The sequence below is a fragment of the Penicillium taxi genome (assembly GCF_028828555.1).
Source record: "Penicillium taxi strain IBT 34144 chromosome Unknown utg000002l_segment0_segment0, whole genome shotgun sequence".
NCBI lineage: Eukaryota > Fungi > Ascomycota > Eurotiomycetes > Eurotiales > Aspergillaceae > Penicillium > Penicillium taxi.
This window is the reverse complement of record NW_026643204.1, coordinates 3589434-3614410: the sequence shown is the minus strand read 5'-3', so window position 1 is coordinate 3614410 and position 24977 is coordinate 3589434. Positions and strand designations below refer to the sequence as shown.

The following is a 24977-nucleotide window of genomic DNA, read 5'->3' as shown; positions in this document are numbered from 1 at the left end:
TCCCAGGGTTGGGACCTTCTTTCAATCACTTCGCTCTCCAGAAGGCCATCTGCTTCAAATCTTCCGTTGAAACAGAAGCGATTTGCGTGAGCGGAAAACGAGAATCGGGTGCTGTGGACAGCTCCAGTGACTCTGCCAGCTGGAGATAATGCACAGACGAGATACCAACAGTATCCAAGAAGTTCAGTACAAGATGAAAGTTCAAACTGACCTGTTCAACTCCATGGCTATCATCTGAAAGACAGAATCGACCGCCACGTGCCAAGAACTCCTATAGGAACATCAGCCTTTGATCCCAAAGCCAAATCTCGATTCTGCACTTACCTTGCAAATCTCAGCCTTGGGATACGGCTCTCTCATCCCCTTCCGCAATGCCGCACCATTTATCTCCAACATGCCTCCATAAGAGGTGATGAAGTCCAGATTTCTCAAAATCTTACTCCAAACATCAGGCCACTGAGTGAAAGTGGCCTCCATATCATCGCTCTTGAGACGAATAAGGTCAAAGTGACCAACAACGAGAGGCTTCAGATGCTGCAGCATATCAAGCTGGTAATCAAAGTAGTCTTCGAACAGACGCTCGTCCGTACCACCGGCTAGCTCGCGTGCACGCTCATACATAGGCCGGTCAAAGTCTATTGGCACAGTGTGCATATGATGGATAGAGCCCACAAAGAACTCAAAAGGAAATCGCGCCAGAGAGCGATCGATGAGGATTTTTGATTCGGGCCGAATCCAGTCAATTTCAAATCCGATGATGATTTTGATCTGCGAAGCGTATTTCTTGCGCAGGCGCTGGGCTTCTTCCCAGTAATCAGCTTCATTGCTTTCGTGCCAGGCTTCTGTTTGGCCAGCTTCGATCTAAGAGTATTTTCAGAACTTTGATTCATACTGATTGATATCCTGAGGACTTTTCGGGTATTTTCTCACCTCTTCTGGGTAAAAGTCCTCTTTATGTCGGGGCATATGCTCTGTTAGACAGAAGACTTCCATCTTCTTGCTAATGGCCGTCTGGATGACTTCTTCCAAAGAGTCTTTGGCATGGCCAGGGCAAAATTGACCTGAATGGCTATGATGGGAGAACGGCATGCTATATGGTCCTGATATAGACGTCTGATACCTAGGTAAGCAATCCGTCCAAGCAGGCAGTCGTCGAGTCATCGGTTGTAAAATATCCCGACAAGATAATATATCGATCAAACTTACGTTGAAGTCTTAAGTATACTCTACAGACCATAGACAATAGTAAAGTACTATTCCGACTTCTGTATCTAGGCAATGGCTTTAAATCGTAACGAAGGCCTCAATTTGATGGAAGCTGACATATGAGTCATGTGACTGCAGTTCTGGTGGAGTCGAGATCAAAATCGGTTAATACTTATGTTCAAAATTAGAGTAATTAATTACCCCACCTCTGTAGTGGAACTTTTTTTCTCCTGTCAGCTCAACTGTAACCTGGTAACAATCCGTAGAGTTTAGGTCCGTTACAGTAAGGATGGACGACGCGATTGTAAACATTTCCAATACCAAGACGCTAGGCCTAAGTTAGATTAACAAGGCTTGGCATTTTCAGTTATCTTTTCAGTTGATTCCCCTTGGTTACAATAAAGCATGGGGAGTACTCCGTAGAATTTTTGGGAAACCAAAGAGCCTTCGTCTTACTCATCGATCAGGTTCTGCAATTCTATACATTTGGATTCTTGAGGCCGCTCCATTACAAATGTTGATGTTCAGCTGATATAAATAAGAATTCATTTGGGAGAGTTGAGGCGGGCTACTTGACCTCCTTACGTGACTGCAACGCTCGGGCCTCGCTCTTAACGCCCTGCATCCCAGTAATTTGCATTAGCTGTTCCAGTCACGTTTATCTTCTAGCGCTAACTTTGATCATAGATCTAAATAAAGGCTCTGTGGGGATATTAGAGGCACTTTGATTGGTCCAGTAAAAGTTGATGTCCTTTTCTCAATTCCCTCGCTATTAAATGAGTAATAAGCCCCCAGCTAGAATACACAGAGTTGCCTCAAATTTAGGACTTTACTATTAATTGAACCTATTGTTCTCAATAGAATTCAACCAAATGGCAGCAGATATATCATGTTCGAGCTTGCCTGCTCTGAGTCCTCATTCTAACGACCGTCTTGATAGTGGAAATGACTATCACATCAATCGAGAGTCAAATTCCGATCAGAAGTTATATGTCGAGGAACAACGCCTCATTTCTCCTACAATCGAGGTGGAAACCTATAACGAGCAATCTACAATGGCGGAGTCACTATGGTCAGGTTGGAGTTTAGAAATACTGGCTCTTATTCTATCCATTTGCCTAGTTGTCGCCATCGTTGTTGTTCTTGCCTATTTAAATAATCGTGCTCAGCCCTCTTGGCAATACATCTCACTGAACTCAGCTGTGTCTTGGCTAAGCACGATTTCTAAAGCACTTATTTTGTTCTGTCTCAGTGAGGTCATAGGGCAATTAAAATGGGTGTGGTTCTCTCAACAAAAGAGGCCAATTTCTGATCTTGGTCTTTTTGATTCGGCAAGTCGAGGAATATATGGTAGTGCAAGATTGATTTGGGGTCTGAACGCAAGGTAATACGTTTCCTCTACTGCCCTATCTCCATAGGCATATACTGATAAAATCTATCTATGAAACAGACATTTTATTGTGTGTGCCAGTTCAGCTGTCATTATCGCTATATCTTTCGATCCTTTCATGCAAAACTTGATACATTATTATCCAAAACTTGTCGCTGATCCGTCACAAGAAGCAACCCTTGGAAATAACTCTTACTATAATTCTGCAAATACACAAATGTTCGGTATGGAATGGATAACATCAACTTAACTTTAAAAGCTACATTTTCTAACTAGATATTATCTAGGTCAGAATTCCAATATCAATTCATATGAGCCGGAACCAGCGTTAAAAGCAAGTATATATAACGCAATTTTTGGTGATAACTCAACAATATGGTCTACTCCAGATTACACTTGCACTTCTGGTAATTGCACCTGGAGTCCAGTTGCCACACTGGAAATGGGCTTAAGCTGTGTTAATATAACTGACCAGCTTAACATAACTTGTCGCTCTGTTCCTGGCTTGAATAGTTTCTTTGCCGATGGCAAGGACTATAAAAACTGCACAATTACCATTATGGGTTCCCTATCTGGTCCTGAAGCATATTTTTCACCTGACATCCTTCCAATCTCAGGTGGACCGATAACTGTGAGTAGCGTTCCACTTGCAATTGGACTATAGGGATCTCAACTTCTTCCAAGCTATCAACCTTCAGTCAAATGCGCAGGCAATTATACAAGCGGGTGGCAGATAATCGCTAAAAATGGGATATTAAATTCAAAGATATCACCTTTAAAACCTCAATACCAGGCAATGCAGTGCGCTTTCTTTCCTGTTGTCCGCAGTGTTCAGGCGCAAGTATTAAAAGGCATCTATTCTGAAAGAATCCTCGATGAATGGACAGATTGCACTCCTGTCAAGGCTGAGGAAAATCCCTTAACAGACGAGCAGTCTCTTGACGGCAATTACATAATGCTTCTACGTCCTCCATGGGGTCTCGAAAAAGGAATGGAATACAATCAAACCTTTGGAATCGGACCTCTTGGAGCTTCGGGCATTAATAGATTCCTTTGGAGTCTCCTTACAGGAAATGTTTTTGAGGTCGATGACGGGGCATATAGCTTTACCAACGAAATTATAAATACTGTTGCACTGGGAGCTAATAACGGATGTGGAAAAACCGATGCATCTCAATTGGAATGTGTGTTGACCAATATCGCCAAATCTATATCCACAAGTATTCGAGATTCTACATACACTCAGTGGTCTGAACTTTATCCTGCTGGCGAAACTTCTGGACAAGCATTCACAAATATTTCTTACGTTGCGGTGCACTGGCCATGGATCATCTCCCCAGTGCTAGTTTGTATTTTGGGACTCGTCAGTTTATTTGGAACCATGTGGAAGAGTCAAAGGTGCGATATCCCGAAATGGAAAAACGACCCCTATCCACTGCTCTTTTTGTATGAAGAGAATCGCAGCAGTGGTGATGAATGTGCAAAATCAGAGAAAGTTACAAGAGTCAAATTATGTAGGGATGGTGATCAGTGACTTGATTCTAGCTACTTGATGGGCAAGAACCGAATTTCTCCTGCATACAGAACCAACAGTTGGTAAATCTCTTGAATATCTGAATACTGAATCAGTGAATTTCCCCAACAGAATCTGCTAGTTCACCCAATATATAGTATTTAGAGCAGAAGAAAAAAATTGTAGGTCAAACTTTGTATTGTATAAGATTGGTTTTCCTGGCGGAAGATCAAAGTCTTCCCGAATAAGCTCGTCTTGTACGGCATCAGGGCCCTCTCATTCACGAATCACGATTTAAATAGGAGTGAGAGGCATCCTCGGGAGAAAAATAATATGGGGGAACGATTTCCTAAAGCTTATTATTACTAAATTCACTTGATTTAAAGAGGTATAAGCTTTCTTATCAGGATAGGAGAGTTTCTATTGCTGGGCTTCTTAGCTGGCGACTCGAGAGAATAATTTATTCCGTATCTGACTTGGGAGGCGAACAAGGAAGCATGAACTATCAAGATTCAAGAGTAATCAACATATTTTGCGGCTTTTAAGCTTTTTGGGACTAGAAGTAAAATCCTCTGCACTCAGAATAAACCCTTCCTGGCAGCATTAATTCCTGAGAGATCCCACCGCTCTGGCGCGGTCTTTTCCATCCAGATCGACCAGTCCCCTCAGAATACCGGACGCATGACTTGCACATACTCCCAGTACTCAGGATACCATCCCGCGAATTCCCAGTCTAGAATGCCGCTAGCATTATTCTGCTCGTCAATAATGATATTACGCAATGTTCGAGGATCTACAATACCCTGCTCGACCCCTTCTAAGTGACTCCCACCTACGTGCAAGAATCTATGAAAGGTAAATACACTATGGGGGGACCTTATATCAGCAAGACTCACCAAGTATGCTGCCCCAGTCGGATCGATCTGTGTTGACGCATGGAGACGTCGCGCCGGGTCCACTGATGGGGAGCCGTCCGCGGAACACTGATAGAGACCTTTAAGCTCTGATGGACAAGGAATAGTTCGGATTTTTGATAACATGTCTCATAGTTGAAGACAGATTGACTCTTTAGACTTATCTTCTAGTTTATTTCATTTCTGCTCCAGAACTGTGCCGAAAATAATAGTCACTCCAATAAGTCCAGCAGTTGGACTCAGAGGAGAATTGGGATTAGAAAAGTCTCTTAGCGTTTTTTTTTCGCTTTTCCTCTGATCGGAAACCAGTAAAAAGTACCTCAGGGACTAACTAGAACATCGGTATACTTAAAGACAAGTCGCATTGCTTCGACTTCGGTAGATCGCACTCTAAACCCGGACTTCTCCACCCAGGAGGAATCATATTCGAGTACGAGACTTCCCATGTGGTTATAGAGCACGGTGACAATATCTTGGCCTGCCTGGAGATCGGGTGTATTCAGAGGGCATGGTATCATAATGTGACCATCCTTGATGTGTCGGTGCCCTTTTTGAAGTTTTATGCGCTCAGAAAGGACCTTAGTTGAAGATTCGGCCATTAGGCGGTTGACTCTTTGGTAGTGGTATAGTCGCTGGAAGGGAATATCTACAATTGATTGAAAATGAATATCTTGAGAAGCTTCAATTTCAAGACGAAACCAATCTCTGCTTTTGCAAAGCAAGCTGAAAATTCAGCGTCTATTGAATTCCAAAATTTGAAGCTTCTCATCTTTACACATAGCGGCAGTTTGCTAAGTGTTGGTGCAAAGGAACAAGCTTCCAACACCGGAATAAAAGCATTAAAACAATTCAAAATAACTTCAAGTTACCGCAGACCAGTTCAACCGCAGATCAGTTCAATCAGCTAGCCAAGTGGTGGAGTGACAATTCGTAGACCTAGGAAATTTTCTCAATTGAATAGGCATCCAGACAGAAAATTCTAAGATCTAATTTTCTAATCTCAGTTGGCTTCAGTGTATATGGGAAGAGCACAACTATTTAAAGTGGCGCTTTTAAATATGTGGACCTGGATGGAGCTGGGGGCTGTTTCTTACTGGGAAAGCAAGGCTGATTGAAAATTCCTAACGAAACTTCTTTCGGATGCATGCATCTTAATTTTTGTTCCTATTTCAAAATGTTCATCATCTCCCATATCATGGGCATTCAGGATCAGCCTAGTAAAAAGTTCAGCATCAGTTTCGGCTCCCCATATCGATTGATTTTGAAGCTTCATCCTTTGAGAATCTTTTCGCGTTGATGATGATTTTGACTTCTTTGAAAAAAACAGCCATGTATTTTTTTCAATACCTCATCTGTTTGACAGCATTCTCGTATAGCTTGGTCCTATGGAGATAGGGAAATCTGCATGAGAGCTTTTTTGGAAGTCACTGGGATGGACGTCAAAACAGTGGATTCAATTGTCGCCCATGCTCAATACGTCTAATAAATTCCTGGAATCATAAGCCACCTACCCTGCACAGAATCCTTACCAAATTTCTGTATATACCACTGTTTTGTTGTCAAGGCAGTAGCCCCAAGATTAGCAGCAATGAAGCCAACGCACGCCAGTAGCGTTTTATTGGCAGCTTGGCCTGGTGGCGCAGCGATGAATGCCAGGGATAAGTAGATTACGCATTCGGCTCCGTAGTGGGGACACACAGCGCCGCGGAAGAGCGGGTGATCTGGAATTTGGTATTTCTTCAGGGAGAACAGGAAATGGTGGCAGTCGTGTTGCAAACCGGAGGCGATCAGGAAAAGCGGGACGAAGATCAAAGTACGCAGACTCGGGGCATTCGTCAGCTGAAGATCACTTAGTGTGAGATTCTGGGTGGTGAGAGCTCCTGTAAATGAGACAAGCAGAGTCAGTTATTTCAGATTGTTCGGGGGCAATACATGGACTATTCATACCTGATCCATCAATCCAGATCGCAACTCCAGCTGCAAGATAAAATGCAAATCCAAGCAGCCAGTGGACAACCCACATCTGTGATGACGATGGCTTTGCAAACTCGTAGCTCTCCCACACTCGTCGCGATCCCTGCATAAACAGTAATATCCAGCAGATCAATACCTGGGTCAGAGAGATTGACTGTTGCTGGTGCTCCTCGCTAACCCGCGACGCAATGGCCTCGAAAAAAGATCCGCGTCGGATCAGCTGAAAGGCCCAGAATAGCGATGATAAGACGGAGAAGATATAAAAGTGCTTGAAATAGCTATGAGGCACTTGGTAGGATGCAAGATAACCTAGGAGACCGGATGACGAAGCATCGTGGCCGGCCTGGGGCTCAGAGTCCTTGATTGGAGTAGAGCGAGGTCCATATAGGAGAAAGTGCGACCGAAGCGAGGTTGGAATGCTAACAAAGATTGTCTGTCAAGCTGAAATTAGCTTCGTGCAAGGCAGGGCACGCAGATGGCGCTTACTGTGGCACCACCGAGGATGAAGAATGTGCGAAGGGCATCTATGGAATCCATTGAGACAGCTTCTAGCGCGCTATCAACGCACTGAGCGAGGAATTCCATGATGAAGTATGATATGCTGCATATATAATTTGGCCATCAAGTGTTTACAAGGTTGATATTAAAGGTCACATGACCTACAGTGGGGTACTCGGAATATTGATACTCCGCACTCCGTGGTATGTACTTTTCAAAGGACCGATTCCAAGTTTAGTTTAGTGCATTATTAGTCAGATTCCGTAACTGGCATTACCGCCAGATCATTGCTTAGTTGAACACACTACTCTGTTACTATTTGCTCGCACGAATCCACTATTCAGTTCCATTCGACAGCACTCGCATCCTTGAAACTCCTTCTTCAACCAATGGCTGTTTAATATGTAGATGTTCCATACTGCTGCCGCTGAATCGTTCCTTCAATTTGTTTCATGTGGCGCCGTATCTATTAACTCTTAGCTCTGAAACCTCTACAAGGCTCCCTTTACAAAGATCTGGCATGATGAAGGGTCGAAGTATGAATGTGGTTGGGCTAAAATTCGCCCTGGTGTGCTACATACTCAGTCAGTATCCTATGGCATTCCGCCACGTCGCCCTTTATGGCTGAAACAGCCAGCAGGTTACTGCTATGTTCGTCTCCCACTAGGAAAAATGTGACGTATAATAGGTCTAGGATATAAGGGGTCTAGGATATAAGGACCAGGTATCAGCATGTACTGTAGATTATCAACGACAACATCTTCTTTTTCGCCATATCTACGTAATAACTGTCTTCTCGCCAGTCCAACTTTATCAAGATGATGCACATCACCCTAACAGTAACCCTGCTCTTCGCGCTGGCTCTCTTTTCCACGGCAACACCCATCCCAGGCCGCCACCACAAACACAATATAACCCTGACAGAATCTCAAGTGCTGGATATCTCACCGAAGGCAAATACATGTGACGATGCCCCAGCCGAGGGCGAGTGCGCCACAGCCAAAACAGCTGCTCAGTTCACATCTTCGTCATTCAACACATACCAGGTCACTTCGAAGGCGGAACAAGCCGCTATCATCAGCTTGATAGCGTTTGAAAGTGGCGATTTTAAGTACAACAAAAACCATTTCCCTGGCGTTGCAGGACAAGGCAGTAAGTTTAAACTTCTCTTCGCCCAGCTTGTGCACCATACCGGGCTTCTCTTAATTCCCCTTTCTAACTAATAACATAGCTCGCAACATGCAATCACCATCCTTTAATAAGATCTATGCCTCTTCCATCCCAGCATTGAAAGACAAACTAGCTGCTGTTTCTGATAGCCCGGCCGATCTACTAGATCTGCTTCGCGATGATGAAACATATGACTTTGGCTCTGGTGCCTGGTTCTTGACAACTCAATGCTCCAGTGATGTGCGCCAGTCACTTCAAACTGGTTCAGAGGCTGGGTGGGAGAAGTATATTACTCAATGCATTGGTACTTTTGTTACCGATGATCGGAAGGCTTATTGGAATCGGGCTATATCGACACTTGGCGTCCAAAGTTCCTGATCGGGCTCGGGGTTTTACCAATATGAACAGACAGGTGATATTTGTGGACAATGAGTCGAAATTGGTTCTTTGCATACTCGGTAGGAGTTTATAGTATTTTGGATAAAGTCTTTTCATGATTTGGTTTTATTTCATATCCATTTGTCGTGACATTTCACCAAACTTTTGTTTCATCACCGGCTCTTCTCACACTTCAGCTAGATCTGTATCCAGGGAAAGACGTCAGGAGTGTTCTATATAATAAGTAAATTTTTTACTTTATGCTCTCGTCTAACCATATTCTCATCCAATTTTGAACAAATTGAAGCTTACAACACGCCTTTAGTGCTAACGACGTCGCCGGCGCCAACCTCACCAGCCACCCTACGCGCACAAGCCGTGCGAAGAGCAACAGCCAAAGCCTTGAAGGCACTCTCCGCACGGTGGTGGTCGTTATCACCGTAAGTGCAGCCAACATGCAGGGTGACGTCTGCAGCTTGCGCGAAGCTCTGCAGACCATGGGTGATCATCTCAGTGCTCAATTCACCGATCTTCTCGCGCTTAAAGCCGAGGTTGATAACAGCCCATGGCCGGCTGGAGAGATCGATGACAGCCCAGGAGAGAGCTTCGTCAAGCGGGGCATCTCCGCGACCAAAACGGGCTAGTGATTGGCGGGCGCCGAGAGCCTTTGTGAATGCTGTGCCGAGGGCGAGGAATACATCCTCTGTTGTGTGGTGGTCGTCGACTGGAGTCGCGGGTTAATTTGAAACTTTGACAGATCGTGGTTTCTATCTGGCTTGTAACTTACTGTACAGATCGCCCTTGGCCCGCACTGCTAGACTCCATCCGGAGTGCTTTGCCAGGGCGTGGAGCATGTGGTCCAGGAACCCAATGCCAGTGCTTACGGTGATTTGCTGGGTGGGAGTGAATTGAGTCGCATGGTCGGCATCAGTGGGGCGGACAATGCCTTTCTTGGCTGCCTCAGCTTCTTGAGGGTCTGTTGGCGATGGGAAGAAGGTGGTTGGTTCGTAGGCTGGGAGAATGCCTCCGTCAAGGGAGAGAGAGACTTGAATCTTGGTCTCATTGGTAGTCCGTGAAATGGACGCTGTCCGAGCGGTGAGGGCCATCTTAATTGAGAGTGGATAACCGTGATGATAATGATATTGAATCGGCGCAGTTCTTTTTCTTGAATCGATCTCAATCTCGGAGAATTGTTGATCCGTAAGTGAACGGCCCACAAAAAAGTATAAATCAACCTTAGCTAACTAACCGGGTCTTACTTACATTACACTTTCATTTCAGGCCCTCGATGCCAAGAACTTGGAGTTTGTGCTTTCAGGTGAATACAATAAGAGACAGGGTAGGGCAAGTGCTATGCATCTCGATATGAATACAGTAGCGAAGTGATTTTCCGTGCTGGGCGCCGAAGTTGTCGAGTTTGGCTTGAAGGGGGAAATGGGGTCGGTAAGAAGGTAGAGGAAGCTATCGAGGCTCTATTTTAAGAATAAGCAAAATCTTCAATCGAAATCGGTGTCCTGCAGCAGTTGACTGAACTCTGAATGAGGTTTGCTGAAATTTCTGAGAGTTATGGCTTATGGAGTAGAACTTAATGGAAATCCAGAGACTTTCAATGATAGATGGTGAGAAAAGAACAGAAGTTCCATTAGATGATGATCCAACTAAAAAGCTATAGTCTATCATTTTTGATCTTTAAATGACTGAAGTATAGAAGGAATAAAAGTCAAGAGACCCGACCTTATTGATGGCTAATGTAGGTATATATTGTGCTTACTACTTTATATCGGAATCACCGAGTCCCGAATATAAGATTGAAGAGGGAAACTAACAGTACGAAGGAGACTCAGTAAGAGATACCACCATTTTCGGACCCTTCACATACGATCCTTCATTCTTGGCGTGTAATCTTGGTTGATATCACATGAGGCCTATCGGAATCAAAATATCGGGCAATGGGGCACCTCCCGAGGTCGTATCGCCTGTTCCTCCCCTTCCAATAGAGATATTGAACGGTGTATAGGGGTAAGATTGAGATCTCCCATAATTGGATGAGCTGGCACAATAAACGAGGTTGGTAAATTTGTTCTGTACTGGCGGGGCATTTAGATAAACTGTATTCCCCCGATAAAGCTAAGTCACAGAGGGTCTTCATACTCACGATGGACCTCGGTATATCATGTGAATCCGAGTCTAGAGCTGCACTTCGTTATGATGCAAAAGAGCTGTCTTGAGTAGCGTGACATTGAACATAAGTTTGTCATACCAGATGGTCAAAGTAGGTTACCCAGCATTAGGCAATTGCCGGTTAAAGATAGTTATATAACCTCAAGTGAGTTCTGATTAAGTGAGTATTTTGAAAGTTCTACCTAGGTACTTAGCATCCAAGAATCAATATTTCATTACAAATCTCGAGAAGCTCCCGATATATATTGATGTCGTTGTTTCCAGCACCACCGCCATCACATGCGGACAACGTGCTTCGGGGAGGCTATGCAAAGATATTTGAAAATCATACAGTGTTGCTGACAGGATGTACGGGGTCCCTAGGCGGAGTCCTATTATACAAATTAGCACTCCAGCTTCCCACACGCAAGATCTACGCGTTGATCCGCAGTCAGCCTCAGCAGGCAATCAAAAAGCTTCGGAGGGCTATGCCAGACCAAGCAGATGCAATCCTCGCAAGCAAAAAGATAAAGTTTGTGATCGGCAATATGAGGTTGCCCAGTTTCGGAATAGAGCCTGCACTGCTAGAACAGCTTCAAAACGAGGTCACGCTGGTTATCCATTCAGCAGCCAAGATTACACTGGATGCAAACTTATATGATGCTTTTGAGAACAACTGCCTGCCGGCACTGGAGATGGCAAGCATGGTCTCAAAATTTCGGCATCTCCGACTCCTCGTTCAGATATCAACTGCATATGTCAATAGTTTTCTCCCCGACGGCCCAGTCCTGGAGCGACTTTATAATTTGACGGATGTAAGTCCAGAAGAGGAACTTGCCTCTATCTTAGCTCGGGAAGAGACACCACACGCAACGAAGTTCTCGTCCACATATGCTCATGCCAAATATGTGATGGAAAGACTGCTGCCACATCGGTTCCCAAAGCTACCCATTTTACTTCTCCGCCCAACGATCTTCGGTCAGTCCTTACGAGACCCGTACCCGCTGTACGGACTGGAAAACTCAACGCCACTCAATAAATTTTTCCAACTATTTATGGGTGATCGCAATGGTACGCAAGTTTGGCATTCGGCAGATGGCTACAAGACTGGGAGAAATATCATTGACGAGATCCCTGTTGATTTCGTGGCCAACGCATGTCTGCTTCATGCAGCCGCCCGCACAACCGGTCTCGTTCAGATAGCATCAGAGCTATACGAGTCCTTCACATTTGACGACTATATCGATATAGTACACTCTAACGCACCATCTCCGATCCTGCGTGAGCTTCCACGCATTGTCTTCACCGAGGACCGGGATGAGGAACAGTGCTCTTTGGCTGAATTGGTTCGTGTCGCCTCGCGCAATTGGCTGTTTGACTGTGGTCGGTCTTATTGGTTGAAGCAAGTCGGTGGACCATTGAGTATGAGGGCATGTAAGTCTCAAGTGGATATTTTGAATAAGAGGCGCATTCTGCGAATCTATGGGAAAAGCATAGAGAAAGCACGCATCTAGTAGATGGTCGTGAGTCAATATCTAGATGTGAGTTTGCTAATGAGTGTGAGTAATCAATCAATCATACTTATTTCTCTGAAAAGAGATATCAAAGTTGTTCTTCTAGCCATATTAGTCTTGCTGCGTAGTTTAAGTCAACAATATCATCAAAAGTGATCTATAATTGCTAGTTATATGAGCTGCTTATATAATTAAGATAGAACCTTGGAACAGCCTAAATTCAAATTTTATCATACCTAGATATTCCAAGCCCTGGAATTTTCCCTACGAATTTCTTTGGTAATTAGGTAGAATACCCAAAGGCAGTGAAAGTGAAGACCTTGGGAGCATATCTCAACATTCCAAGATTGTAAGCACCTGGGCACCAACTGTGTATTGACCTGAGATGATCTTGTTTAGGACGAGAAAGACTTTAATGAATTGAGGATCCGATTCTCTATGATTCCGTAACCATAATATTCTTACACATCCTTATTCAGACCAAGCTCTTCACGACTAAACCGACTCAGCAATCCAACCTGCCATTCATTGAATCTCCTCACCGAGAGAGGGAGCAACATATGGCTATTCAAAAGAGCCCTAGACAAAGCCTCATAGATCATACGAGGCAATTCCAGTTCCTCGACCGAAAGAGGAGACGGCTTGCCAATATCACGATTCAGAATCGACTCGACATCTGTTGCTTGCTGGAAGAAAACCTTCATAGCCTGTCTGGCGTTCACTCGGCGGGTCGTGCTGGAACTGTAGTGCGAGTAGCGCATATCCGGGTTGAAAACCCAGAGCTAGAAATATGGATCAGTCGCTGTATAGCAATCCATTGAATTCAGATATTGTACGTACTAACAATCCCGATTTTTGTCCGCAATGAACCACGAATCTTCGGGCGCTTTCTCGCTCTATTAATTCCAGCAATTGGGCTGCAACTATGATTTCTGTTGGGTGGCTTTCCCACTGTGTTTCGTGGGTTGTCGCTTTATCCGCGTTCAGGCTTAGGTTTGCTTTTAGAAGGCGATACCCGTTCATAGACGAGTCGTCCATCCCGACAATAGCATCACACTTGTCGCAATGTAAAGCTAGTTGTTCAGAGGGCTTAGACACGGACTTGGTAGCTAATTGACTGTCCTAAAAGAGTATGTTAGCATATAGAGGTAGAATACGGGTGATCGCAAATTGGAAGTGTAAACATAAGCAAAGGAATGTATTCATATTTCTAAAGGCCAGTAGTGGAAGACTGCAGCTGGTTGTATGTACCTTCATTGTATCATGTCGGCCTTAAAACACGAAAAACTGACAAGTTACAATTAGAGGCTGCCGAAAATCACGAGTAATCAAGATGGCAGCCGGAATAACACCCAAAACAGCCAACCACGGAAATTGAAATCCATCACACAAGGGAGGATAACTACATCCCGGGACTTTTGAATCGAAGAGTGAACCGCTTACCACCAGGACCAACCCAAGAGACGGGATATTGATTTAGGGCAATAGTATCGGAGGCCACCCCATTGAAAAAAAATGGTCTCCTTCTAAATTGCCCAAGAAAAGAAAGAAGATAAAGTGACAAAGATAATTCGATTGGCAATGTATGAACAGGAAACAGGAAAATAAAGAGCTTTCTTACCTTTTTCAGTCCCACGCAGTCCGAATACGCAATCAGGAAAGTGGCGACATCGATGAGAACAGTACCCGCGATTGCCTCAAGGCGACTTGAAGCTCCGTAGCCCTTAATCTGAGCATTCTGACCTTCAATACCGAGCGCAGCAGTAGCATCAGATTTGGAATCTTCTTCGTGAGGATCAGGTTTATGGCAATGCCAAAAGTCCATCATCTCTGCCCAATTCCCACTTGGAAGGTCCTTCCAGATCCACCCAGCCGCGGGAGATTGGTCGTTCTCAGACGTGTGTTCTGGTTGTGGTTTCAAAAAACGGTTTCCACACATGCGGCATTGAATACGAGTCCGTGTAGACATATCTGCCGCGGTCCATGGTACATAATCGTCAACCAGTTCATCCTGTGATGTTAATGTCTGCAAATTCGCATCGATCTGCATTCTGACAGAATAGTCATGGTTAATTTTGCTGGCTGATACTGGACTGATATTCTGTATCCGACCACTTTCACTGCCGACACGTGCCGGCAATATTATTGTTCCTGTGACATTATGAAATGGCTCTGGCAGGGAGACTGTTACCTCCGTGCGGGAGTCCGAAAGCCGAATCTCTGGGTGGATTCCATGAAGCTTTGGGTAGTGAGGGAGTGAAACGTATAGGGTGATTTGGCGGATATTAGGAAGCAGCTCAGCATGTAGATAAATAGCGTCCTTTGAATCTTGGTGAGGCAAATCTGACATATTTAAGACGGAAGTTGGACACGACAACAGCAAACATTGCAAAGAGCTCTGCACCGCGTTTTACTTACCGCCTTACAATGATGCCCCGGCAGAATCGAGGCGTCAATCAATTTGTTAGATTTTACAATTTGCAACGAGTTGATAAGTGATTTTCAATTTAGTTTCTACTTCCATAATTTTCGAGGGTATTATCCTTCAGAATCATTCTTGGCCGCTTCGCCGCCGTATTCAAATGTCTCATTTATTTCCTATTATTACCCTCTATAAATGTACAAAGATCAATCAGATTTCAATGAAGCAATTTCATAATCAGACAAAACCACCCCACCCATTGAAGCCTTCAGCAAATTTCACAGCGGCCTTGAGATAGAAATTATCGTGATCGCCCCAGGTTGAAGACATTACCTTCAAGGAGTGAAGAGTCTTAACATAGTGAGAATCAGTCGAATAATCCCCCTTCACAGCCTGCCTAGCGGTCCACTGCCAGTCCCGACCCTTGAGATCAAAATCACAAATGCGATTCATCAGGATTTGAGGACGAAGTTGTCCAATGAAGACTGACAGGGTAAGGAGCCACCATTGACGGAAAAGGGGAATCTGGAATTTAGCCGGGATAAGAGGCAACAGAACGCGAACTGCGTGACTGGTAGTGAGAAGATGTACGAGGTAAAAGTCGTATTTATCTTCTGACGCTGATGTCGAAATGAAGAGTGCAGTGGCAAGTTCTTGGCTTTCACGAATCTGTTCGATCGGGTTTTCGATTGTCAATGCATTCCAGTGGTTCAGAAGTAAAGCTTCACGAGTTTGGAAGAGAGTTTCTCGGTTATTATCACCGAAGGAGTCGAACAATCCATCGAGTTCTGGGTCCGAACGGACTTTCTCGATAATCTCAAATAATGATGTTGAGCGATATGACGGCTCGCTTTGTGAATGGACGGGGTCATCCAGGTATGTGTGCAGGTTATTGTAGCAGGTTGCTGCTAGCCCGAGGGCCTCCATGGCCACTTCCTTGCTGGATACTTCATATGCATAGGCCAGGTGAATGAGGGGATGTCCCACTTGCAACCAATCGTTAGTATTCGTATTTCAAGGACTGCTGGAGATTATGCTCTCATTCAAAATCACATACAGTCAGCAATAAGGCCATTAAAAACAGGCTGCTCGCCCTCGAAGAGACTTTCTGCGACGACTTGTTTCCAGTCATAGTTATCTCGAGCTATCTCATCGTCAAAATACTCGACGAATGACTTTTGATACCTATGACTGGTAAGCGGAGAGTTGCCAAAGGAGTGTGCTTATACATACTCGCGACGTCCCAGAAAGTCTCTCCAATCATCAGCTACTTCAGCAGGTGGATCTTCCCATTCACTCAAGATCTGAGACTCATTGTCAAAGATCCGAGTTAGATCATCTGCGCTCGCGCCCTGTAAGAACGCGGCACTAATGAGCTGCCAGACGAATTAGCAAAAACGCCAACCGAGGCGGGCTCTGTCAACTCACATGGGGCGCATGATTGTGGAATTTGCGGTCGTTGTATAGAATAGCGTAATTTGCATGGTTTAGCTTCAGCAAATACTTTAAGCGCTTAGCGGGTTTCTCCTCGACTGATTCCAGGTCATGAATTTTGACGGAGGGTATGTCAATGGGTTTCTTCTCTTCTGTAGAAAAGAGACTGAAGTTGCGCCATGATGACAAGGTCAGTTGTGAAAGCATATCCATGTTGGCGGAAATTGGGGTTTGTTTAAAAATGATGGTTGAGATTGTTCAATAAGCCTGTATCACTACAAGGTCTCACTATCACTTTGAGCCTAAAGCCTGAAGACTTCCAGCTTAATTAGACCGAGTTTCAATCTGGAAAACTGCTGATGGTAGATGTTCTGTCCAATCGGCCCATCAGCTCAACGTGGGATGCACTTGTTGGGAAAACCTCAGGCAACATATATACATGACGTAATGCCATCACGTGTGTCTTTGCCACTGTCTACAACTGTCAATATGGAAGCACTAAAAAGTTAGGGTCATATTTCATTGATTTTCATAGTTCACTAGTGGAAGAAAATCAAAATAAAACTTATAAAAGACCAAGGGATGTCGGAATTGTAGGTGATGGTGAAACAGAACAGCCGCTTTCATCACTTAGAATCCATCAACATGAGTTCCTAACTGTTGCTCATTTCCAACTTCAAGCACCTTTTTCCCAATGACAAGATCCATCAAACCCATGCCCACGCACTTGTAAATGACATTGCAGCCTTTTGGTACCACAACAGGGTCCGCTGGACCAAGTGACCCTAGAAGGTCACCCATCTCTATTAGCTGATTTTCAGTGATCTTGGCCGTGATAAGTTCACCAGCCTCCTCCAGACACGCTGATTTAGAATCAACGTAGATCTTACCCCCGCCAGAAAGTAGAGTCTCTGTGTCAATCTCATGCATAGGTGGCTTGTATGAACCAATAAGAGAGATGAAGCGCTGCTTAGGCGCCGATTTGAGAGCCGAATATGGGAAGTTTGGCTCCGTAGAAGGCGTGCAGCTGAATATAACATCACACTCTTGCAATTCCTTGAGAAGTCTGTCATCGTAATCAGATGCATCCTCTTTAGAAAATGCCGTGACGGCAACATTCGAGTAACGTTGACGCAAGTCTTTAAAAACGTCCGACTCCATCTCTTCAAGTCTCTTGCTTCCTCGGTTGATAAACGTCACCCGACGAATCTGGTCAGGGTAAAGCAAGAGAGCCAGTCGTGCATGCCATTCAGCCTGGCGACCGGATCCGAAAACAAGCACATTCTGCTTCCTAATGGTGGTGCAGCGTACAAACAGAGTTATAGTGGCAAGGGCTGTGCGGAACGCTGTTACCTCCGCTGCAGCAAGCAGACCATGTAAGCGTCCCTCGGGAGAGAAAACATTGATGACACCCCGAAGACCACTCTGGCTGACGGTGACTACCTTGATACCAGTGCTGACGGTGTCAGAAACAGGCATGAAAATGCACGAGTTGTCTGCTTTTGTGGTAAATACGGTACGCAGTGGTTGGTGGATAAGCTTTTCAGAAGCTGATACAGTTGGTTTTGACTCTTCTGAAAAAGCTACAAGTGCATCTTCGAGTACGTTGATGAAATCATGGCACTTTTCCCGTGTCAAGCTGCGGAAAATATGAGCCACATCGGGTTCTGAGAGAATATGCATTGTCGAATGATGAATAGGTGACTTGGAGGTTCACCGTTCTTTGTTGTTTCTGAAAGAAAGAACAATATGAAATCAATTTTGAATCAGTAAAGGTGCAAAAATATATTAAGTGATGTTTGAAGAAAGAGGTTGATTGCAATGCATCCCGACATCGGTATTTAGCGGGGTCAGTAAAACTCCGCGATAAGACCTCAAATTGCTGTCACTTCCGAGGTCATTATACTAAATTTTAAAAGTCGGAACTGAGGACGCAGAAAATCGACTTATATTAATCGACGAAACTAGTATGGACCGACAAAATAAAAATGGAGAGAAACAGTCCTGAGGTTTTCATCCTATTATATGGATCACATGGTTTGAACGATCCTTGGATATCTAGAACTATTTGTTGGTAGAAGATAGAACTCTTGATCTCATAACTGGTATCTATCTACTGTGATTTCTGGAAGAAAAAAATGGCATAGTTCACAGCTCTATCTAGGTAATGATATCAATATATGAAACCTGTGACAAGAAACCAACAACCTACGGGACGGACGAAGCAACAGGGCTTGAGCAATGCAAGAGCCATTCTGCTTCAGATCTTTATTAGCTCCATCCATATGTCTTGTCAAATATCACGTCAGCATACTGAGCAGGGAAAGTCCCAAGAGCGGAAATTGAGTATAAGGCGAAATCGCATGCCACTAGCCCGGTGAATGAGAGCGGTAAAAGACGATCTATCCGGTATTTCCTAGACATTCATCATCGTCCAGAGGGCTGTCACAGCCCATGAAGATTACGTACACTATACAGACAAAGTGGACACTGAGCACTGAGCTGGGCACTGGGCACTGGGCACTGGGCTATGGTAGAGTATGGGGCAAGATGTGTAGGAAAGAGTATTGCGCCTTTGTCCTTTCGGCAGCTGAACAAGGGTTGAGAAGCCAAGGCTCAATGCATCATCTGAGAGATAGAGCAGTCATACCGTATTCCCCAAGAAACTTTAAAGCACTGCCCTGAGCAACGAAAAGGCGGAATACTCCGTATCAGGGGCTGAGCTCCGCTTGTGCCGAGTCCCCGCTCCAGGATATGGCGCATGTTGTGGCGCATGCAGGTACAATCTGTGATATCTACTATCCGAACTAGGTTAGCAGATCACCAAATTAGACGTTTGAAATTTCAGCTTCACATCTCCCTAGCCAGGGCAAAGAGTGTGTTTCGACTGAGAATACGAGGGACACCTTAATTATCTGAAAGACAAGGGATCTAAACCCCCCGCAAATGGCCACTTTTGATTGGTGCGGATTGTTAGGCGGTGTAGATTCTTGTAATTTGCAACTTCATGATCACCATATCCATCATCACATACTAACTCAGCCATGGAGTATGCAAGCTCCCGGGCCTTAACAAGATGCCGCTTCAATATAAATCCCCGGTCAGCTATAGCTTCCCAACTACAATACCCTAGACGGTCAATATCAGCAATCAATCCCAAACTTGTGGACGAAGCTCCAGAGTTAAATAGCCTCAATCAAATACGCACACTCCCATCAACATCCAATTCCAAGCGTGGCCCAGATAAAGCTCCAGAGATAAATGGCGCCGACGAAGTACACTCAATCCCATCGAGACCACGCCCAGCTCGCCCATCGGAGTACCTACCGCGATCACCTCTTTTTGAAAAAAAGTATGTCGAGCCCAAGCAGCGCAAAAATCGGCCAGATGCCACGTACCTCGAACCTCTATCCGACAATCCATGGGCATTGGCTCTCGCAACACCTGTACGTATGTGTGCCTTGACAGGTACACGAATGCCGCGCGCTCTACTAGGAGAATGGGGCCTCGTGCGCAAACCCGATACAGAGCAGAATTATGTCTTGCCCGTGGACCTGCTCAAAGAGGCGCTCCAACAGACCAAGGTCACGAGAGAGGCTGCAGCCGAAACACCGGATGCTACGGATAGACAGGACAATGAATCTTCATCTTTAAATGATGTCCCATCTGATGATATCATGGACTTGCTCAAAGAATCGCCGGAACAGGGCGCAGCCATACCAAATGCAGCTATACTTGAGCAGACTCAAGAATCTACTCCATCCAATCGTACTGTGGGCCGCCATGTTGTTTTTCGAATGGTCAATTTACTCCCAACATTTCAACTGCTATCTGAACCTCTTGCGTTTAATACTAGCAGGAAGCCTGCTGTTTCCCGACTCATACCTTTCCGATGGAAGCATCCACAAGGGCCCATCACAGCAAGAGAGGAGAAGGAGATGGTATGGATCGAGGATATGCCCGAATACCTGCTCCAGAAAATGAGGAATGATCTTGTGAAAAAGCTGAAACAAGCCTGCCAACCAACCTACGACCCCAGTGCACGGACCGACAGGATCGATTTCGATAACAAGCTGGCAGAGGCTTGGAAAAAGTCCCACGAGCCCGGTTCATGGAACGGAGTATGGACCATTCTTGAAGCGCAGCGAAACCCAGGTGTAATGCCTGCGAAGTTTTTAAAAGATATGCGGTCGATTGATGATATGGCGTGTGGGGCCGTGCTTCTCCTTGGTCGATCTCAACCTAGCAGTATCACCGATGAAACAATTACACATCCACAGACTCAGACTCAAGTTCCAGTGTTTGATCTGTCTGCAATGCTAGGGGAGGCTGACTTGACACGGCTTCGTGAAACAGAACCTCTACATTTCGAAAATGAGTCTTTATTTTTCAGGCCGGTTGATCCAGTTGGTCATGAGGCTATGTTGGTATTGTGGAAATTGCAACGATTCCTAACTAAAGACCTAAAGCTTGCAGAGATAGAGGCTGAGTGGTAATCGCTCATAGGAATTTGTTTGTATATAGTGTACGATAAACGGAATATATAAGAAGCCTAATTCAACAAATCGAAGTAAATTAAATTGAATTAAATTAAATTAAATTAAGAAATAATGTCAAAATTCGACGGCCTATTCTACTATTCTGCTATTGTACTACTACTGTGTACGGAGTATTACTCGTGGATAAGTGGCGAAGTGGCGGGGGAGTAGGCTATGCAGAATAGGGTCGAACGCGGCCTACTGCGCCTCGACGCTTTGACTGAAAACAAACCCGAATTCATTAAATAAGACCAACCTCCATTCTCTTTCAGCATTGGAAATTCATTTAAATCATCAACTTCCTTATCCGGTCCTATCTTTCTTTTCGACCCTTAACAAATAAAATTCCGCTACAAACTTGAACTATCATGGCCGAATCAATGTCTCCTCAATCATACCCATCATCTCCCTCTAAAGCCGGTCACTCATCACGATCGCGCCCGTCCCTTTCACTCGACCTCTCAAAGCTCCCACCTCTCATCCAACCCTCACCACCCTCAAACACACTCTTGATAACAGATCTCCGTGACCTGGTCCTCTTCCAGCCCTCATCACTAGATGAAATCCGCCAAAAGATCACAGCAGTAGTTCCCTTGAACTCCTTCTCCCCCCTCCCATCTCTGCGCCGTATAATCTGCTCTTTCAACTCCGACAAAGACGCAATCACTATCCGCAAAATGCTAGAAGGCCAGCGCCTCCTGAACCGGGACGTCCGTCCCAGGATCTACTTCGGCGAACCAACTCCTATCCTCAGCGAAGACGAAGCCAATCGTCCTAAACAGCATCTCGAGGCGCCGCAGGTCGGAAAGTTGTTCTTCATCTCCCCACCTCCTAGCCCACCGCACGGTTGGGTACTGCGCAATGAGGACCCACCCAACAAGGATGTTCACGCTAGTGACCTCGCCCAAGCACTTGCCCAGCTGAAGACGGACCGTTCTGAGTCCTATGCTGTAGACCCTGCTACACCTGTCTCTATTACAGACGGTAAGCGGACGCCTAGCTGGCCGCTTTCTGCGTCGCACTCGCGTAGTCGCAGCAGCACTATTATCTATAACCCTGAAGATCACGGTCACAGCCCCAATTTGCCCGCTGTTATGGTGGAGGATATGACGCTGAATGACGAGGACGTCGATATGGATGCTGAGATGAGCCCGATTGAAATGTCGGTCAGCAAGACACCGCCAAAGACTTCTCGGCCTCCTGTTGAGCTGATGGATTAGATTGTCAAGAGTGCATTCATTTCTAGCGATGAGTTTTTGTGCATCGATCATCGAAAAGATTATATGCTTTTCATATGGCGGCGTTGGTTTAAGGGCGGATGGACATCTTTACTATAGTTTCCTTAGGAGTTCGTCAGATTTTTAAATAGTCCTTGGTTTCTACGTACCTTGATTAAAAATTAAGCTTCTAATAATGAACTGAATTGTGAATAAGGATATAATTTTCCTCTAATCGACTCGCTAATGACGGTATCTTAATTTTAAATAGCGAAAGCGCCCGTTCCCATGCTCAATGCGATCATCTCTTCACTTTATCTTCAACTCCCAACCTTAGTTACCACCAAAGGCGCTGCGGCAGCGACGCTTCAGCTCACCAAACATAGCAATCTGCGAGTCCTTAGTCCGGCCCACAGCCTCAGTGTTCTCAACAGCACGACGGAGCAAGAAGCCCATGCACTCCTTAACAGAGCCCCAAGTAAGGAGCTTGTAAACATTAGCAGCTGACTGGGGCGAAGCAGCAACGCCAACGCTAGCCTCAGCATCATCGAAACCCTCAAGCAACTCAAGGCTGACTTCATCAGCCATACCCTGCAGCTGAGCATAGCTAAGGTCAACACCGAAGTCCTCACCCCGCGCAGCCTGCTGCACACGGATGACATGAGCCTTCTGCACAGACTCGCGATTGTGAGTAGCGATGATAACATTAACGGGAGGGAGTTCGGTCTCCCCCTTGGTGACAGGCTGCAGCATAGTGTTGTACTTGCGGGTCAAGAGAGCCTCGACAACCTCATCGTAGCACTTGTCTGTATCCTCCTTCTCGGCCCAGATCAGCTGGCGCGGCTCGGTCTTCATGTATGCGCCACGGACCAGCTTAACGCCGAGAGTATAGCCGTCGCGACGGGACATCTCGAGGTGTTTGGCTAGTGTTGCCGGGGTCGAGCGAAGGTATGCTTGGTATGTGCCGTAGAAGGTGGCGCCCTTACCCTTTGAGTTGCAGTATTTCTGGTACTTCATGATCCACTCCTCGATGCCGTGCTGCACGGCCTGTTCCTCGGCGTCGACGAGCAGACGCACACCGCGAGAAATAGCGAGGTCGCAGATCTTCAAGATGCCAGTGTCGATGAATTCAGATGGTGGTGACTGGCTCTTGAGCAGGTGGTGAGCATCGGTACCCATTCCAGTGAATCTGATTTTATAATTAGTATACATACGTCGAGAGCTTGAAATGGAGAAATACTCACTTGAGGGCAACAAAGTCTCCTTCTTGCGCCATATCAACAGTGCGCAGAGTACCATCCAACCATGTCTGGATCTCAGCCGCACAAGCCTTAGCATCGTAAGGCTTTCCATCATCCTCACCAGCTAAAACCTCACGCGCATAACCCAGCAACACACCCTTGCATCCCAGATCCTTAATTCCCTGAATAGACTGCTGGACCTCAGTCTTGTTCTCGCCCGCGTTGAACTGCTTGTAAATAGTGTTTTTAATAAGGATATTCAGAAGCGGGTTCTTGGAGACGTCCCATAGAGCAGAACGCGGGTTCGCCAAGAGCGAAAGAGTGTAAATGCATGGTTTGAGGAGAATAGGTGAGGATGAAACAGAGAGGATCATCAGTGATCGAAGTACTGAGGATAAAGGTAGCTTTGCAAGAGGGGACTTGCGGGGTGTTGTTGGGCGTGGAGAGGATGATTGTTGCTGTTGTTGCCACAGAGTACCTGGGGCTCCTGCTGCGACCGAGGATCTGGCACTGCTGGTGCCACTCACCAGTCTAGTGGCGGCGGGCACGCGTACAGAGCGAACGGATTTCATTTAAATATTTGGTGTGGTTGAAGTAGTCAGTGTATAATAAGTAAGTCGAGGCAAGTTGCTATGCCAGATATGATCGAGATGTATAAGTCGATCAAAGAGATTATTTTAGTGCAGAGAATGAGAGAACAAATAAAAGAGAAGATAAAAGGGATAAGAATTTATTTATATCGAATTAAGGTCAGCTGGACGAACACTATGCCGGTGGCAAGCGGTCTTGAGTTTCCGGTTCGAAGAGACAACCGGGAGGGATCGATCTACGTTGCATAACTACTTAAGTGGTCAGGTTGCCGAGAATATACATAGATCTCCACCAGGGGCCTGACATTGAATCAGCCAATCTCAAGTAAATTAGAACTTATCAAAAGGTAATCTAAGTAAATAAGCGTGAAAGCGCGGATAATCGTCCATTCAAAATTGAAGATAAGCCTCTTATCGCAGTTTGATAGTGGATTCCCACGGCCCGGTTTGATCTGAGCACGTACCACCTGATAAGATACCGGCCCGGTCACTGATTATTCATTCTATGTTCGCGAAATGATCGTCTAGTCGTAAGTTTGGAAAGGCGAAGCACCATTAGGCGTGCAGCAAGGGTCAAAATGTTGTCGAGGGAATTGTTTACTTTTATACTTGGCAAATTTCTGACAATGGTCAAGACAGCGCATGCCAATCTCCCCATGAATACCCAAGGATAGATGACGATCTTTTTTCTACGTGAGGCCGCTGTCCACTGATGGAATGGGGAGGAGAGTTCTCGATGTATGCACTGTGTTTCTTAGGTCTGTTCTGTTATGGGTACCGACGTCTTCGGTACTTTCTGGACCTTACATCTGCGTTGT

At 45.4% G+C, this 24977-nt stretch overlaps 14 protein-coding genes across 14 annotated transcripts; 5 read left to right on the top strand and 9 right to left on the bottom strand.

The window, feature by feature from the left end:
* Positions 1–25: 25 nt before the first annotated feature.
* N7495_003265 (histidinol-phosphatase) lies at positions 26–1089 on the bottom strand (the record flags this gene model as incomplete). Its single annotated transcript, XM_057205934.1, has 3 exons — positions 26–271; positions 325–861; positions 931–1089. 3 exons carry the CDS (start codon positions 1087–1089, stop codon positions 26–28), a joined length of 942 nt encoding a protein of 313 aa, XP_057066541.1.
* A 2303-nt stretch (positions 1090–3392) lies between these two features.
* On the top strand, positions 3393–4130 carry N7495_003264 (uncharacterized protein; the record flags this gene model as incomplete). Its single annotated transcript, XM_057205933.1, has 1 exon — positions 3393–4130. The coding sequence occupies one exon, from the start codon at positions 3393–3395 to the stop codon at positions 4128–4130; it is 738 nt and encodes a 245-aa protein (XP_057066540.1).
* A 644-nt stretch (positions 4131–4774) lies between these two features.
* N7495_003263 (uncharacterized protein) lies at positions 4775–5149 on the bottom strand (the record flags this gene model as incomplete). Its single annotated transcript, XM_057205932.1, has 1 exon — positions 4775–5149. The coding sequence occupies one exon, from the start codon at positions 5147–5149 to the stop codon at positions 4775–4777; it is 375 nt and encodes a 124-aa protein (XP_057066539.1).
* Positions 5150–5343: 194 nt separating this feature from the next.
* N7495_003262 (kinase-like protein) lies at positions 5344–5622 on the bottom strand (the record flags this gene model as incomplete). The annotated part of the gene is made up of 1 exon (XM_057205931.1): positions 5344–5622. The coding sequence occupies one exon, from the start codon at positions 5620–5622 to the stop codon at positions 5344–5346; it is 279 nt and encodes a 92-aa protein (XP_057066538.1).
* Positions 5623–6502: 880 nt separating this feature from the next.
* N7495_003261 (putative 3-oxo-5-alpha-steroid 4-dehydrogenase) lies at positions 6503–7582 on the bottom strand (the record flags this gene model as incomplete). Its single annotated transcript, XM_057205930.1, has 3 exons — positions 6503–6903; positions 6971–7430; positions 7484–7582. The coding sequence occupies 3 exons, from the start codon at positions 7580–7582 to the stop codon at positions 6503–6505; spliced, it is 960 nt and encodes a 319-aa protein (XP_057066537.1).
* A 731-nt stretch (positions 7583–8313) lies between these two features.
* N7495_003260 (uncharacterized protein) lies at positions 8314–9043 on the top strand (the record flags this gene model as incomplete). The annotated part of the gene is made up of 2 exons (XM_057205929.1): positions 8314–8647; positions 8727–9043. 2 exons carry the CDS (start codon positions 8314–8316, stop codon positions 9041–9043), a joined length of 651 nt encoding a protein of 216 aa, XP_057066536.1.
* Positions 9044–9351: 308 nt separating this feature from the next.
* Positions 9352–10149, bottom strand: his3 (imidazoleglycerol-phosphate dehydratase HIS3; the record flags this gene model as incomplete). The annotated part of the gene is made up of 2 exons (XM_057205928.1): positions 9352–9767; positions 9831–10149. The coding sequence occupies 2 exons, from the start codon at positions 10147–10149 to the stop codon at positions 9352–9354; spliced, it is 735 nt and encodes a 244-aa protein (XP_057066535.1).
* Positions 10150–11472: 1323 nt separating this feature from the next.
* Positions 11473–12717, top strand: N7495_003258 (uncharacterized protein; the record flags this gene model as incomplete). Its single annotated transcript, XM_057205927.1, has 1 exon — positions 11473–12717. One exon carries the CDS (start codon positions 11473–11475, stop codon positions 12715–12717), a length of 1245 nt encoding a protein of 414 aa, XP_057066534.1.
* A 461-nt stretch (positions 12718–13178) lies between these two features.
* On the bottom strand, positions 13179–15067 carry N7495_003257 (HECT-type E3 ubiquitin transferase; the record flags this gene model as incomplete). The annotated part of the gene is made up of 3 exons (XM_057205926.1): positions 13179–13499; positions 13558–13839; positions 14339–15067. 3 exons carry the CDS (start codon positions 15065–15067, stop codon positions 13179–13181), a joined length of 1332 nt encoding a protein of 443 aa, XP_057066533.1.
* Positions 15068–15376: 309 nt separating this feature from the next.
* Positions 15377–16786, bottom strand: N7495_003256 (questin oxidase family protein; the record flags this gene model as incomplete). The annotated part of the gene is made up of 4 exons (XM_057205925.1): positions 15377–16125; positions 16197–16324; positions 16373–16515; positions 16568–16786. 4 exons carry the CDS (start codon positions 16784–16786, stop codon positions 15377–15379), a joined length of 1239 nt encoding a protein of 412 aa, XP_057066532.1.
* Positions 16787–17203: 417 nt separating this feature from the next.
* N7495_003255 (putative proline utilization protein PrnX) lies at positions 17204–18256 on the bottom strand (the record flags this gene model as incomplete). The annotated part of the gene is made up of 1 exon (XM_057205924.1): positions 17204–18256. One exon carries the CDS (start codon positions 18254–18256, stop codon positions 17204–17206), a length of 1053 nt encoding a protein of 350 aa, XP_057066531.1.
* A 1361-nt stretch (positions 18257–19617) lies between these two features.
* On the top strand, positions 19618–21069 carry N7495_003254 (uncharacterized protein; the record flags this gene model as incomplete). Its single annotated transcript, XM_057205923.1, has 1 exon — positions 19618–21069. One exon carries the CDS (start codon positions 19618–19620, stop codon positions 21067–21069), a length of 1452 nt encoding a protein of 483 aa, XP_057066530.1.
* Positions 21070–21479: 410 nt separating this feature from the next.
* Positions 21480–22331, top strand: cbpA (putative calcineurin binding protein; the record flags this gene model as incomplete). The annotated part of the gene is made up of 1 exon (XM_057205922.1): positions 21480–22331. The coding sequence occupies one exon, from the start codon at positions 21480–21482 to the stop codon at positions 22329–22331; it is 852 nt and encodes a 283-aa protein (XP_057066529.1).
* A 330-nt stretch (positions 22332–22661) lies between these two features.
* Positions 22662–24141, bottom strand: N7495_003252 (uncharacterized protein; the record flags this gene model as incomplete). Its single annotated transcript, XM_057205921.1, has 2 exons — positions 22662–23517; positions 23573–24141. The coding sequence occupies 2 exons, from the start codon at positions 24139–24141 to the stop codon at positions 22662–22664; spliced, it is 1425 nt and encodes a 474-aa protein (XP_057066528.1).
* Between the last annotated feature and the right edge of the window lie 836 nt (positions 24142–24977).